This window comes from Macaca thibetana, chromosome 4, assembly GCF_024542745.1.
Source record: "Macaca thibetana thibetana isolate TM-01 chromosome 4, ASM2454274v1, whole genome shotgun sequence".
Lineage (NCBI taxonomy): Eukaryota > Metazoa > Chordata > Mammalia > Primates > Cercopithecidae > Macaca > Macaca thibetana.
The window spans coordinates 114,817,976-114,833,831 of NC_065581.1; the positions used below are offsets into that span (position 1 = coordinate 114,817,976).

The 15,856-nt window shown below is 41.1% G+C and overlaps 1 protein-coding gene across 4 annotated transcripts in view; it reads left to right on the forward strand.

The window, feature by feature from the left end:
* Window positions 1-15,856, forward strand: part of KATNA1 (katanin catalytic subunit A1) — a 66,242-nt gene that overhangs the window by 27,379 nt on the left and 23,007 nt on the right. For all 4 annotated transcript variants that reach the window (XM_050787159.1, XM_050787160.1, XM_050787158.1 and 1 more), the window contains exon 4: window positions 1,355-1,535. In XM_050787159.1, coding sequence (XP_050643116.1) covers window positions 1,355-1,535 — 181 coding nt within the window. The remainder of the gene's footprint in view (window positions 1-1,354; window positions 1,536-15,856) is intronic.

Below are 15,856 nucleotides of genomic sequence, written 5' to 3' on the forward strand. Positions count from 1 at the left end.
ATAGAGCCCAGGGGTTTGATACTAGCCTAAGCAACATCGTGAGACCTTGTCTCTACAAAATACAAAAATTACCCTTGTGTGGTACCATGTGGCTGTAGTCCTTGCTACTCGGGAGACTGAGGTGGGAGGATTGCTTGAGCTTGGGAGGTCAAGGCTGCAGTGACAGAGCAAGACCTTGTGTCAAAAAATAATAATAATAAAAAATAAATACATAAAGGTGAAATGAGGTGATGTATGTAAATGTAAAGCACCGAAAATGAGTTATAGTAACTGTTGATAGCTAGTACTGTATCCGTTTTTTAAATGGAAAAATGATTAAATCTTATTAATTAAAACACAAAAATTATGGTATAGATTGAGCTTCCGTGATCCAAAAATTCAAAATATTTCAAAAGCTGAAACTTTTTGAGCACCAGCATGACACTCAAAGGTCATACTCAGAGGAAGTGCTCATTGGGACATTTTAGATTGTGGATTTTCAGATTAGAGATGCTCAGCTGGTATTTATATGCAAATATTCCAAAATCTGAAAAAATCAAAAATTCAAAAGACTTCTGGTCCCCAAAATTTTGGATAAGGGATACTCAAATCTGTATATTCTAAATAAATGGTACCACATTGCATATATACCAGTAGATTAATGTGAATTGAGTACTTGTGTTGTATTCTGGTTGTCTCGATAAAACTCTCTTCTCTGATAATTTTTTTTTCAGCTTCCAACAATCAGATGCATTCATCTTTGATACACAACAATTTCCTTTCTAAGTAGAGGTGACCATTACTTCCCCCCCATTATTTCTGTAATATGACTATACCGCATTCCTTTAATTAAGTCACCACCAACAGATATATCAAATTTAAATTTTACTTATTTTTATTTTTATTTTTTTTTTTTATGTCTTTTGAGACAGAGTCTCACTCTGTTGCCCAGGCTAGAGTGCAGTGGTGCGATCTTGGCTCACTGCACTCTCCACCTCCCAGGTTCAAATGATTCTCCTGCTTCAGCCTCTCAAGTGACTGGCATTACAGATGCGCACCACCACACCTGGCTAATTTTTTGTATTTGTAGAGACGGGGTTCCACCATGTTGGCCAGGCTGATCTTGAACTCCTGACCTCACGTGATCCACCCACCTTTGCCTCCCAAAATGCTAGGATTACAGGTGTGAGCCATGGCGCCTGGCCCAGATTTAAATTTTAGATCTTAGGTTGCAACATCCTGAAGTTTATTCAGTCGTGTCTTGTGATCAGTTGTTGCATTGGCTTCTTTAGTTCATTGACTCTAACTTACACAGTATGTCTGTTCATCTATATGTGGAGTTGATTATGATATTAATGAGTTTTTGTTTGATTAGACCCTCACCAGGACCTAGAAAACGCCAGTCTTCTCAGTACAGTGACTCTAAATCACATGGTAATCGTCCAGGTACAACTGTCAGAGTTCACCGTTCATCTGCACAGAATCTTCACAATGACAGAGGGAAAGCTGTTCGTTGTCGTGAAAAGAAAGAACAGAATAAAGGAAGAGAGGAAAAGGTAAATGTTAATTGAATTTTATAAGTGAAAAAGGTATTCTGAACCATAAAAATTGATACTGTACGCATTTATTTATTTTTTTCTTTTTTTCCTTTTTTGAGACAGAGTCTCACCTTGTTACCCAGGCTGGAGTGCAGTGGCGTGATTTTGGCTCACTGCAACCTCCACCTCCTGGGTTCAAGCAATTCTCGTGCCTCAGCCTTCTGAGTACCAGGGATTACAGGCAGGCGCCACCACATCCGGCTGATTTTTGTATTATTAGTAAAGATGGGGCTTCAGCAAGTTGGCCAGGCTGGTCTCGAACTCCTTACCTCAGGTTATCTGCCCCCCTAGGCCTCCCAAGGTGCTGGGATTACAGGCGTGAGCCACTGTGCCCAGCCTAAATTTCAATAAGTTGTAGTCATCAGTTTGTCAGAGCTATAATAAAACCTTAGTTATGCTACATCTAGGCTGGGATTTTCCCCACTTGCAATTCAACAAATATTTTGGCTTTTTTTGGTAACTTTATATTATGATATAATTTCAGACTAGCAGACAATTTGCAGGAATGGTATAAGGAACTTCCATATATACTTTACCTAGTTTTACCAATTATTAATATTGTGCCCCTTTTGATTTATCATTTTCTTTCTCTGTATACCCTTTTCCTGAACCATTTGAGACTAAGTTGTAGATATTATGCTCCTTTAACCTTCAGTATTTCAGAATGTATATCCTGAGTACTAAGACATTTTTTTACATAAAAACAACACAATTATCAAAAGCTGTAAATTTTACATTGTTATAGTACTATTCATCTAATCCACAGACCTTTATAAGTTTTGGCCAATTATCCCAAGAATGTCATATAGAGATTTTCCCCCTTCTGTCCCCACTAGGTCAGATTACAATGTAGAAGCACACATCGAAATTAATTTAGTTATCATGTTTCTTTAGTCCCTTTTAACATAAACATCTCAGTTTTTGCCTTTCTTAGACTAGAATTTTTGAAGAATTCAGGCCAGTTGTTTTGTGGAATATTCCTCAGTTTGGGCTTGCCTGATACTTCCTCAGGATTAGATTAAGATTATTCATTTTTTGCTCATCATCACTGGCCATCAGAGAAATGCAAATCAAAACCACAATGAGATACCATCTCACACGAGTTAGAATGGCGATCGTTAAAAAGTCAGGAAACAACAGGTGCTGGAGAGGATGTGGAGAAATAGGAACACTTTTACACTGTTGGTGGGACTGTAAACTAGTTCAACCATTGTGGAAGACAGTGTGGCAATTCCTCAAGGATCTAGAACTAGAAATACCATTTGACCCAGCGATCCCATTACTGGGTATATACCCAAAGGATTATAAATCATGCTACTATAAAGACACATGCACATGTATGTTTATTACGGCACTATTCACAATAGCAAAAACTTGGAACCAACCCAAATGTCCATCAATGATAGACTGGATTAAGAAAACGTGGCACATATACACCATGGAATACTATGCAGCCATAAAAAAGGATGAGTTCGTGTCCTTTGTAGGGACATGGATGAAGCTGGAAACCATCATTATGGGCAAACTATTGCAAGGACAGAAAACCAGACACCGCATGTTCTCTTAGGTGGGAATTGAACAATGAGAACACATGGACACAGGGTGGGGAACATCACACACTGGGGCCTGTCGTGGGGTGGGTGGAGCGGGGAGGGATAGCATTAGGAGATATACCTAATGTAAATGATGAGTTAACGGGTACAGCACACCAACATGGCACATGTATACATATGTAACAAACCTGGACATTGTGCACATGTACCCTAGAACTTAAAGTATAAAAAAAAAAAAACTAAAAAAGATTATTCATTTTTTTTTTGGCTGGGCGTGGTGGCTCATGCCTGTAATGCCAGCACTTTAGGAGGCTGAGGCTGGTGAATCACTTGAGGCCAGGAGCTTGAGACTAGCCTGGCCAACATGGTGAAAACCCATCTCTACTAAAAATACAAAAATTAGCTGGGCATGGTGGCAGGCACCTATAATCCCAGCTGCTCGGGAAGCTGAGGCAGGAGAATCGCTTGAACCCGGGAGGCAGAGGTTGCAATGAGCTAAGATCACACCACTGCAGTCTAGCCTGGAGAATAGAGTGAGACTCAGTCTCAAAAAAAAAAAAAAAAAAAAAAGATTATTTTGGGAAGGCATACCATTGGTATGATGGTTTTTTTCTCTCAGTGTATCTTATAAGAAGGCACAGATGTCTGTCCTATTACTGGTGATAAGTTGGATTGCTTGGTTAGGTGGTGTCTGCTTGGCCTCTCCACAATAAACTTACTGTTTGACCCTTTGTAATAATTTGTGGGAGGTACTTTGAGACTATGTAAATATTCTGTTTCTCATCAATATCTCATCTACTCGTTTTAGCACCAAGTGATTCTTGTCTGAATCAACTATTTCTGCACTGATTGCAAAAGCATAATTTTCTAATGCCAGCATTGCTTCTGTATTAATTATAAAAGCTGAGTGTAGACGTTGGTTTTTAAAAATTTTCGTTTGTTATTTTTAATTTGACACATAATAATCATACATATTTATGGGGTATAGTGTGATAAGTCAGTACACATATACAATGGGTAGTGATCAAATCAGAGTAAGTAACATATCCATCACCTCAAACGTTTATCATTTCTTTGTGTTGGGAATATTTAAAATATGTTCTTATTTGAAAATATACCATAAATTGTTTTTAATTTCAGTCATCTGGCTGGGTGTGGTGGCTCACTCCTGTAATCCCATCACTTTGGGAGGCCGAGGTGGGCAGATCACTTGAGGTCAGGAGTTTGAGGCCAGCCTGGCCAACATGGTGAAACCCTGTCTCTACTAAAAATACAAAAAAAAATTAGCCAGGCATGGTGGCACACACCTGTAGTCCCAGCTACTTGGGAGGATGATGCAGGAGGATTGCTTGAGCCTGGGAGGTGGAGGTTGCAGTGAGCCAAGATCGTGCCACTGCACTCCAGCCTGGGAGACAAAGTGAGACTCTGTCTCAAAAAAATTTTAAAAAATAATAATAATTACAGTCACCCTATAGCACTATAGAACACTAGAATTCATTCCACCTATCTGGCTGTACTTTTGTATTTGTTAATCAATGTCTAATATACCTACCTTCCCCTACCATCCCAGCCTCTAGTAACCATTATTCTACTCTGTACGTCTATGAGATCAACTTTTTTAGCTTTGTTATGAGTGAGAACATGTGTTATTTATCTTTCTGTGCCTGCATTATTTCTCTTAACATAACATGTATTTATATTACATGAAACGTAACGTGTTTGTATTACAATTTCTTTATTCATTCGTCTGTTGATGGGAACTTAGGTTGATTCCATGTCTTGGCTATTGTGAATAGTGCTTATAATAGTATGGCGGTTCCTTAAAAAGCAAAAACTAGAACTACCATATAATCTAGCAGTCCTGATGCTGAGTATATCCAAAGGAAAGGAAATGAATATGTCAGAGAGATCTGCACTCCTATGTTCATTAATCCTATTCCTCCATTAATCCCTTCCTCCATACTGTTCATAGTGGCTATATTATTTTACATTTCCAAGAACTTTGTATACGAATTCTTTCTCCAAATCCTCACCAGCATTTGCTAGGTTTTGTCTTTTTTTTTTTTTTTTTTCTTGGAGACAGAGTCTCACTCTGTTGCCCAGACTGGAGTGCAGTGGCATCATCTCGGCTCACTACAACTTCCGCCTCTCAGGTTCAAGCAATTCTTATGCCTCAGCCTCCTGAGTAGCTGTGACTATAGGCACACACTACCACGCCTAGCTAATTTTTTGTATTTTAGTAGAGACGGGATTTCACCATGTTGCCCAGTCTGGTCTCGAACTCCTGAGCTCAGGCAGTCCACCTGCCTCAGCCTCCCAAAGTGCTGGGATTACAGGCATGAGCCACCATGCCTGGCCCCCTTCTTTATTCTTCTTGATAGCACTTAATATTACCTGGTACTGTTTGATGCATCCCTCATACACACACACACACACACACACACATATGTAAGTCTATGACAGTAAGGGTTTTTGTTGAAATTATTATCATTTTTTTTTAAGATGGAGTCTCACTCTGTTGCCCAGGCTGGAGTGCAGTGGCATAACCTCGGCTCACTGCAACCTCCGCCTCCCGGGTTCAAGCGATTCTTCTGCCTCAGCTTTCCAAGTAGCTGGGATTACAGGTGCCTGCCACCACACCAGGCTAATTTTTGTATTTTTAGTAGTGACCGGGTTTCACCATGTTGGCCAGGCTAGTCTCGAACTCCTGACCTCAGGTGATCCACCTGCCTCGGCCTCCCAAAGTACTGGAATTACAGGCATCAGCCACCACGCCCAGCAGTTTTTGTCTTTTTGCTAACAGCCATCCTAATTAGGGCAAGATGGTATCTCATGGTGCTTTTGATTTGTAATTCCCTGATGATTAGTGACACTGAGGAGTTTTTTTCATATGCCTCTTGGCCATTTGTGTGTCTTCTTTTGAGAGATGTCTATTCCAATTCATTTACTCATTTTTTAATTGGATTATTTGTGAGGTTTTTTTTGCTCTTGTTTGAGTTCCTTGTATATTCTGGATATTAATCCCTTGTTAGATGAATAGTTTGCAAATATTTTCTCCCATTCTACAGGTTGCCTCTTTATTCTTTTAATTGTTGTCTTTATTGTGCAGAAGCATTTTAGTTTTATATAATCACATTTGTTTAGTTTTGCTTTTGTTGCCTGTGCTTTTGAGGTCTTCCTAAAATCTTGACCCAGACCAATGTCCTGAAGCATTTCCCCTATGTCATCTTCTAATAATTTCATAGTTTCAGGTCTAAACGTTTATATCTTTAATTTATTTTGAGTTGGTTTTAGATACGATGAGAATTAGGGTGTCTAGCTCCTTATTTCTTGAAATGGATATCTAGTTTTCTCAGCACCATTTATTGAAGACACTGTACTTGCTCCAGTGAATGTTCAATACATGGATTTCTGGATTCTCTATTCTGTTTCATTGGTCTGTATGTCTGTTTTTATGCCAGTACCATGCTGTTTTGGTTACAATAGCATTGCAGTTTAGGGTCAAGTAGTGTGATGTCTCCAACTTTGTTCCTTCTGCTCAGGATCTCTTTGGAGTCTTTTGTGGTTCTCTAGGCATTTTAGGCTTTTCTATTTCTTTCTTTCTTTTTTTTTTTTTTTTTTTTGAGACGAAGTCTTGCTCTATCACCCAGTCTGGAGTGCAGTGGCATGATTTCAGCTCACTGCAACCTCTGCCTCCCGAATTCAAGCAGTTCTTCCTGCCTCAGTCCCCCGAGTAGCTGGGGTTATAGGCACCCACTACCACTCCTGGCTAATTTTTGTATTTTTAGTAGAGACAGGGTTTCACCATGTTGGCCAGGCTGGTCTTGAACTCCTGACCTCAGCTGATTCGCCCGTCTCGACTCCCAAAGTGCTGGGATTACAGGTGTGAGCCACTGCACCCAGCCGAGGCTTTTCTGTTTCTATGAAGAATGTCACTGGTATTTTGATAGGATTGCCTTAGATGTGTAGATTGCTTTTAATAGTATGGTCATTTTCACAATATTAGTTCTTTTAATCCATGAACAGGAGATATCTTTCAATTTTTTGTGTTATCGTCAATTTCTTTCAACAGTGTTCTATAGTTTTTCTTGTAGAGTTTTTTCACCTCTATTTAAATTTATTTAAAAATTTAAAAATTTGTTCCTAGGGTTAAATTTATTCTTGGGTTTTGAGGGTTTTTTGTTTGTTTTTTAGCTACTATAGATGGGATTGCTTTCTTGATTTCTTTTTCTATTAGTTCATTGTTGTTATATAGAGACACTACTGATTTTTGTATGTTGATTTTGTGTTGTGCAGCTTTACTGAATTTATCAGTTCAAAGAGTTTTTTGGCGGATTTTTTTGTTTTCTAGATACAAGGTCGTGTTGTCTGCAAACAGGGACAGTTTGACTTTCTTGTTTCTGTATTTCTTTCCCTTGCCTGATTGCTCTGGCTAGGACTTTCTGTCCGAATAAAAGTGGTGAGAATGGACAGCCTTGTCTTGTTCTAGTTCTTAGAGGAAAAGCTTTTCGCTTTGTCCCATTCAGTATGATGCCTGCTGTGGGTTTGTCATAATGGTCTTTATTGTTTTGCAGTATGGTCCTGTATGCAGTTTGTTGAGAGTTTTTATCATGAAAGGATGTTGAATGTTACCAGATACTTTTTCTGCATCTGTTGAGATGATCATATATGGTTTTTGTCCTTTCTTCTGTTGATGTGATGTATCAGGTTTATTGATTTGCATATGCTAAACCATCGTGATATCGCTGGAATAAATCCCACTTTATCATAGTGAATGATCTTTTTGATGTGCTGCTGTATTTGGCTTGCTAGTATTTTGCTGAGGATTTTGCATCTTTGTTCATCAGGGATATTAGCCTGTAGTTTTCTTTTTTTTGTCGTGTCTTTGTCTAGTTTTGCTATCAGAGTCATGGTAGCCTCATAGAATGACTTTGGGAGAAATCTACTCCTCTCTTCAATTTTCTGGAATAGTTTGAGAGTTAGTATTAGTTCTTCAAATATTTGGTAGAACTCAGCATTGAAGCCATCAGGTCCTGGGCTTTTCTTTCATGAAAGACTTTTTATTACTCATTTAATCTCATTATTCATAACTGGTTGGTTCAGGTTTTCTGTTCCTTCTTGGTTCACTCTTGGTAGATTATTTGTTTCCAGGAATGTATCCATTTCCATTAGCTTTTCCAATTTGTTGATATATAGTTGTTCTTAATAGTCTCTAATGGTCCTTTACATTTTTGTGGTATCATCTGTATGTCTTCTTTTCTGTTTCCGATTTTATTTTTAGAGTCTTTTTTTTTTCTTGATTAGTCTGTCTAATGGTTATTTCATCTTTTTTTTTTTTTTTTTTTTTTTTTTTTTTGAGACAGAGTTTCGCTCTTGTTTCCCAGGCTGGAGTGCAATGGCACGATCTTAGCTCACTGCAACCTCCATCTCCTGGGTTCAAGTGATTCTCCTGCCTCAGCCTCCCCAGGAGCTAGGAGTACAGGTGCGCCCCACTACACCTGGCAAATTTTTGTATTTTTAGTAGAGACGGGGTTTTGCCATGTTGGCCTGATCAAGATCAGGATCAGGCTGATCTTGAACTCCTGACCTCAGGTGATCTGCCCACCTTGGCCCCTCAAAGTGCTGGGATTACAGGCGTGAGCCACCGTACTGGCCTTGTTTATCTTTTCAAAACAACTTTTTGTTTTATTGATTGTTTTTGGTTTTTTGTTGTTTTTTTTTTGAGATGAAGTCTCACTCTTATCACCCAGGCTAGAGTGCAGTGGTGTGACCTTGGGTCACTGCAACCTTTGCCTCCCGGGTTCAAGCAATTATCCTGCCTCAGCCTCTGAAGTAGCAGGGACTACAGGTGCATGCCACCACGCCTGGCTAATTTTTGTATTTTTAGTAGAGATGGGTTTCGCCATGTCGGCCAGGCTGCTCTTTAACTCTTGACCTCAGGTAATCCACCCGCCTTGGTCTGCTAAAGTACTGGGATTACACGCGTGAGCCACCATGCCTGGGCTTTTTTTTTTGAGACAGTCTCTTGCCTTGCTGCCCAGGCTGGAATGCAATGGCACTATATCAACTCACTGCAACTATCACTACCGGTGCTCAAGCGATCCTCCCACCTCAGCCTCCCAAGTAGCTGGGACTACAAGCATGCACCACCATGCCTGGCTAATTTTTGTAATTTTTGTAGAGATGGGGTTTTGCCATGTTGCCCAGGCTGGTCTCAAACTCCTGGGCTCAAGCAGTCCCCTAGCCTCAGCCTCCCAGGGTGCTGGGTGTGAGCCACTGCGCCCAGCCTTGTTTATCTTTTGTGTTAGTCACAATTTACTTTTTTCTGCTATGATTTTTTTTTTTTTTTTTCATGGGGTGGGGAGACAGGGTCTCAGTCTGTCTCCAGGCTGGAGTGCAGTGGCACAGTCACTGCTAATTGCAGCTTCAACCTCCTGGGCTCAAGCAGCCCTCCTGCCTCAGCCTCATGAGTAGCTGAGAGTACAAACATGTACCGCCATGCCCAGCTAATTTTTAAGTTTTTTGTAAGAGACAAGAGTCTCACTACATTGCCCAGGCTGGTCTTGCACCCTGGGGCTCAAGCAATCCTCCCAGTTTGGCCTCCCAAAGTGTCGGGATTACAGGCATGAGCCACTGCACCTGGCCTTGCTCTGATCTTTATTATTTATTTCCCTCTACTCATTTTGAGTTTGATTTGTTCTTGCTCTTCTAGTTCCTTGAGCTGCATTTCTGGGTTGTTTATTTGAAATCTTTGTGCTTTCTGGTATAGGCAATTATTGCTATAAACTTATTAGTACTGCTATTGTTATATCCCATAGGTTTCAGTATATTGTGTTCCGATTTTCATTTGTTTCAATAAATGTTTTATTTTCCTTCTTAATTTCTTAATTGACTCATAGTTTTTTCAGGAGCATGTTTAGTTTTTCTGTATTTGAATAGTGTTGAAAGTTGCTCTTGTTATGTCAGAAAAGATACTTGATGTGATTTCAGTTCTTTTTAATTAGTTGAGACTGTTTTGTGGCCTAACATGTGGTCTATCCTGGAGAATGTTCTCCCATCCAAGTACTAACCAGGCCTGACTCTGCTTAGCTTCCCAGATCAGACGAGATTGGGGGTGTTCAGGGTGGTATGACTATAGACTCTCCTGGAGAATGTTCTGTGTGCCAATGAAAAGAATTTGTATTCTGTACCTGTTGGATGAAATGTTCTGTATAAATACCTGTTAGGTCCATTTGGTCTAAAGTGCTGTTTAAATGGAGTGTTTATTTGATGATTTTCTGTCTAAATGATCTATCTAATGCTGAGAGTGGGGTGTTAAAGTCCCTATTATTGTATTGGAGTCTATCCCTCCCTTTAGATCTAAATATTTGCTTTATATTTGTGGTTGCTTCAATGTTGGGTGCATAGATATTTACAATTGTTATATCTTCTTGCTGAATTGATCCATTTATCATTGTATTATGACATTCTTTGTCTTACAGTTTTTGACTTAAAGTTTATTTCATTTAAGTATAGCAGCTCCTGCTTGTTTTTGGTTTCTGTCTGTGTGGAGTATCTTTTTCCAGTCCTTCACTTTCTTTCAACATGTGTCTTTACAGGTGAAGTGAGTTTCTTGTAGGCAGCATATATTTGAATAAAGTTTTTAAAAGTCTATTCAGTCATTTTTTAATTGGGGAATTTAATCTGTTTACATTCAAGGTTATTAATAGGTAAGGACTTACTCCTGTCATTTTGCTAACTTTTCCTGGTTGTTTTGTATATCTTTTGTTCCTTTCTTCTCTCTTATTATTAGTGCAGTTTGGTCTGTAGTGATAAGGTTTGATTGTTTTATCTTTCTCCTTTGTATATCTGCTGTTCCAGTGCATTTTATACTTCTGCATGTTTTCATGATGGTGATTATCATCTTTTCCCTTCCAGATGTACATACCTTTGAGCATTTCTTGTAAGGCTGGTCTAGTAGTGATGAGTTCCCTTGGGTGTTTGTTTTGTTTTGTTGTGTTTTTGCTTGGAAAAGACTATTTCTCCCTTATTGCTGAAGGATAGATTTGCTGGATGATTTTTTTTTTTCTTCTAGCATGTTGAATAGTCATCCCCTTCTCTCCTGACCTGCAGGGTTTCTCCTGTTAGTCTAAAGGGGATTCCTTTATACGTGACTTGATGCTTTTCTCTTGGCTGTTTTTAGAATTCTCACTTTGCCTTTGACTTTTGACAATTTGGCTATAATATACCTTGGGGAAGACCTTTTTGGGTTGAATCTATTTGGAGCTTTTGAGCTTTCAGGCTCTAGATATCCATATTTTCCCCCAGACTTGGGAAATTTTCAGCTATTATTTTATTAAATAGATTTTCTTTTCTTTTTTTTTTTTTTTCTGAGACAAGTCTTGCTTGTTGCCCAGCTGGAGTGCAGTGGAGCGATCTTGGCTCACTGCAGCCTTCACCTCCCAGGTTCAAACAATTCTCTCCTGCCTCAGCCTCCCAAGTAGTTGGGATTATAGGCTTGCACCACCACGCCTGGCTAATTTTGTATTTTTAGTAGAGACGGGGTTTCTCCATGTTGGCCAGTCTGGTCTCGAACTCCTGACCTCAAGTGATCTGCCTGCCTCGGCCTCCCAAAGTGGTGGGATTACAGGCGTGACCCACCACACCTGGCATACTTTATTTTTAGTAGAGACGGGGTTTCACCATGTTGGCCAGGCTGGTCTCGCCAGACCTCAGGTGATCCTTCCACCTTGGCCTCCCAAAGTGCTGGGATTAGAGGTATGAGCCACTGTGCCTGGCCTATGTAGGTTTTCTATGCCTTTTCTCGTTTCTTTTTCTTATGGAATTTCCATAATAAGAAATGCGTTTACATAATGGTGTCCCAGAAATCTTACGAGCTAGCTTTCTTTACTCTTTTCATTCTTCTTTTTCTCCGATTTCAAACAACCCATCTTGAAGTTCAAAGATTTTTTTTTCTGCTTGATCAGTTTTGTGGTTGAAACTCTCTATTCTGTTTTTTAATTTCATTAATTGAATCCTTCAGCTGCAAGATATGTGGTTTTTTGTTTGTTTGTTTTGAGACAGAATGTCGCTCTCACCCAGGCTGAAGTGCAGTGCGATCTCGGCTCACTGCAAGCTCTGCTTCCTGGTTTCATGCCGTTCTCCTGCCTCAGCCTCCCGAGTAGCTGGGACTACAGGTGCCACCACCACGCCCAGCTAATTTTTTAAAAAATTATTTTTAATAGAGGGGTGGTTTCACTGTGTTAGCCAGGATGGTCTCGATCTCCTGACCTCGTGATCCGCCCGCCTCGGCCTCCCAAAGTGCTGGGATTACAGGCGTGAGCCACCGTGCCTGGCCTGTTTTGTTTTTTTTAAATTATGATATCTGTCACTTTGTTGAATTTCTCCTTTATATCATGAATTGTTTTTCTTCTTTTGCTGAATTGTCTGTCTGTATTTTTTAGTATCTTATTGAGTGTCCTTAAAATATTTTTCTTTCCTGGCATTTGTTGATTTCCTTTTTATTGGGGTCTATTACTAGACAGTTATATTATTCAGGTGGCATCATATTTTCTTGTTTTTTTTTATGTTTCTTGTCTCCCTGCACTGATGTCTGCACATCTGGTGGAGTAATTGCCTCTAGAACCACTCTTCTAGTGAAAGACTTTCATCTGTAGTTGGATCTTAGTATGCCAGTTGGGAAGAGTGTGGTTACTCTCTTTCCTTGCAGGTGCTGCAGTGGTATGGTCTCTGTGCAACTTCTTCAGCTGCTTTCAAAATCAGCAATAACGGCAGACACCTCGGTGTTCTAGGCTGTAGAAGTTTGTGGCAGTAACTACGGTTGTTGATGTCCTTGGTGGCAAGGGCTTTTGGAGTCTTCATGTTTTTCCCTCAGTGGGGGGACTTAGCCAAGGGGATCGTTCTAATGGTGTCAGATCTGACATGGTCTCCAAGCAGCTGCAGAGGAGCTGGGTTCCAGGTGCAGATGCTTGGATTGGCTGTAGGACTGAGGTCCTAGGCTCAGGGTCTTGTGAACCCATTGTGCTACCTGGGTCTTGATATGCTGGTTTGCTTTCTGTGGCAAAATTGGATGTAGGTTGACCACAGAGCCAGTATCTGAGACTATGAACCATTCTCTAGCAGCTTGGGTCCCGGGGGCTGGGATGCAGCTGTAATTCTATCCCTGGAGGGCAGGGTACAGCTCTGACCTGATTCCAGGAAGAAGAGGTACTCTGCGAGTTTGGGCCCAGAGACCAGGGTATGGCCTCTGCAATTCAGGAACCTGAGCCAATAGAGCACAGTGACAATAGGGGATGAGGCATTGTATACTGGTGAGTCTAGACCCTGGGATGGTGGCACTTGGCAGTCTTCTAGACTCCATGAGGCCAGGTGGAGCCATTGCTGTGCTGCTTCTTAGGGCCCAGATAACAGCTGTGTTCTACCATTCTGAGGCATTTGCCATCCCTGTACTTGGCCTCACAGAGTCTGGATACAGGATGTGGCAGCAACTGGGGAGAGGTATATACGGCCCCTGTACCGTGACACTGTTCCCTCAGCCCCTAGAGATAGGGTGCAGCAGTAACTGAGTGGGAGATGGAGGAGCTCGGCCAGCGCACATGTCCTCAGGAGGGAGTACATTACTTTAGATCTGAGAGGGGGCAGGGACAGGGCGAGGTAGATTGGCCCATGGGGATGGGCATAACAGCTACTCACAGCTCAGCTTGGGGATGTCAGGCCACCAGGCAGGGTTGGATCAGGGGCAGCTTAGCCTCAAGGAGGAGGAGGTGCCCTGGCTACCTGCCCCATTGCAAGACACACTCCAGCAGTAGTTCTAGTTCCACAGTGGTGTAGCATAGTAGCTGCATGGGCCACTGTGGGTGAGACAGTGCCTGCTCCCCTGGGAGGGGCACAGCTCTGTGGACTCCAGGTAGCTCCCTCAGCTGGGCTTAGTTCCTGTGAGGACTGCAGAGGACCCCACTGGCGTGACTGTGGGTGCCCAAGTTGTTGAGGGGGCTGCTGGGATCCGCTTGCTACCTTTTCAGCACAGGAAGCTCCTCCTGGTTCCCAGCTGATCCCAGCTGGGGGATGGCGGGTGGAGGCCTCGTGTTGCCTTGTTTTTTGTACAGCTATCCTGAGTTTCTATGCTCACTTGGGTTTCTGTTACTCCTTTGATGACTTCTGTGCTCTCCTGTAGTTATTTTCATTGAAATGTAGCTGTTTATTTATTGTTTTGGCTGTCCTTGTTGGGATGTAGGGATAAGCACAAAGGACTTCTAGTTAACCATCTTGCTGACATCACTCCAACATTGCTTTGTTAGAAGCTAAAGTCATCAGAAATTAAAGCAAAAGTGTATAGAATAGGTATTCTTTCCAAGTTAGTGTGTTTGTTGAAAATATGTGCCCAGGCTACTGTTGAGAAAATTACATTTCAGAATACCACACTAATATGAGTCTTCTAATTCATAAACATGGTTTGTATCTTCATTTATTCAGATCATTGATTTCTTTCATCAGTGTTTTATAGTTCTTTTTTGTTTTTTTTTTTTGAGACAGTCTTGCTCTGTCACCAGGCTGGAGTGCAGTGTTGCGATCTCAGCTCACTACAACCTCTGTTTCCCAGGTTCAAGCGATCCTCCTGCCTCAGCCTCCCAAGTAGCTGGGACTACAGGCATGTGCCACCATGCCCAGCTAATTTTATGTTTTATTTTTTGAGACAGAGTTTCATTCCGTCACCCAGGCTGGAGTGCAGTGGCGCGATCTCAGCTCACTACAACCTCCGTTTCCCGGGTTCAAGCGATCCTCCTGCCTCAGCCTCGTAAGTAGCTGGGACTACAGGCACGTGCCACCATGCCCAGCTAATTTTATGTTTTATTTTTTGAGACGGAGTTTCATTCTGTCGCCCAGGCTGGAGTGCAGTGGCACGATCTCGGCTCACTGCAACCTCCATCTCTCTTGGGTTCAAACGATTCTCCTGCCTCAGCCTCCCAAGTAGCTGAGATGACAGATGCAAGCCACCATGCCCAGCTAATTCTTGTGTTTTTTAGTAGAGACAGGGTTTCACCATATTGGTCACACTGGTTTCGAACTCCTGACCTTAGGTGATCCCCCTTCCTCAGCCTCCCAAAATTCTGGGATTACAGGCGTGAGCCACAGCGCCTGGCAATTTTTTGTATTTGTAGTAGAGGCAGGGTTTCACCATGTTGGCCAGGATAGTCTTGATCTCTTGACCTCGTGATCTGCCAGCCTCGACCTCCCAACGTGCTGGGATTACAGGCGTGAACCACTGTGCCTGGCCAGTGTTTTATAGTTTTTAGCACATGTCATATATGTATATGTCTTCTTAGATTTTATACCTAAGTATTTCATTTTTTAAGTGATTATAAACAGTGTTGTATTTTTAATTTCAGTGTCTGTATGTTAATTGCTAAGCTATAGAAATTCAATTGAGTTTTAAAAATTATTTATTTTTTAAAAGTTATGGTAAAATATACATAACATAAAATTTACCATTTAAAATATTTCAAGTGTGCAGTTAAGTGGTATTAAGTAGTACATTCACATGTTCCACTAGTTGTAGAATCATCACTACTCTCTATCCACAGAACATTTTTTATTTTTCAAAACTGAAACACTACACCCATTAAAGTTGTCATTCTTATTCTCCCCCTCATCCCCACCCTTGGTAACCACCATTGTGTTTCTCTGTGAATTTGACTACTCTAGGTACCTCATCTGAGTGGAATCATG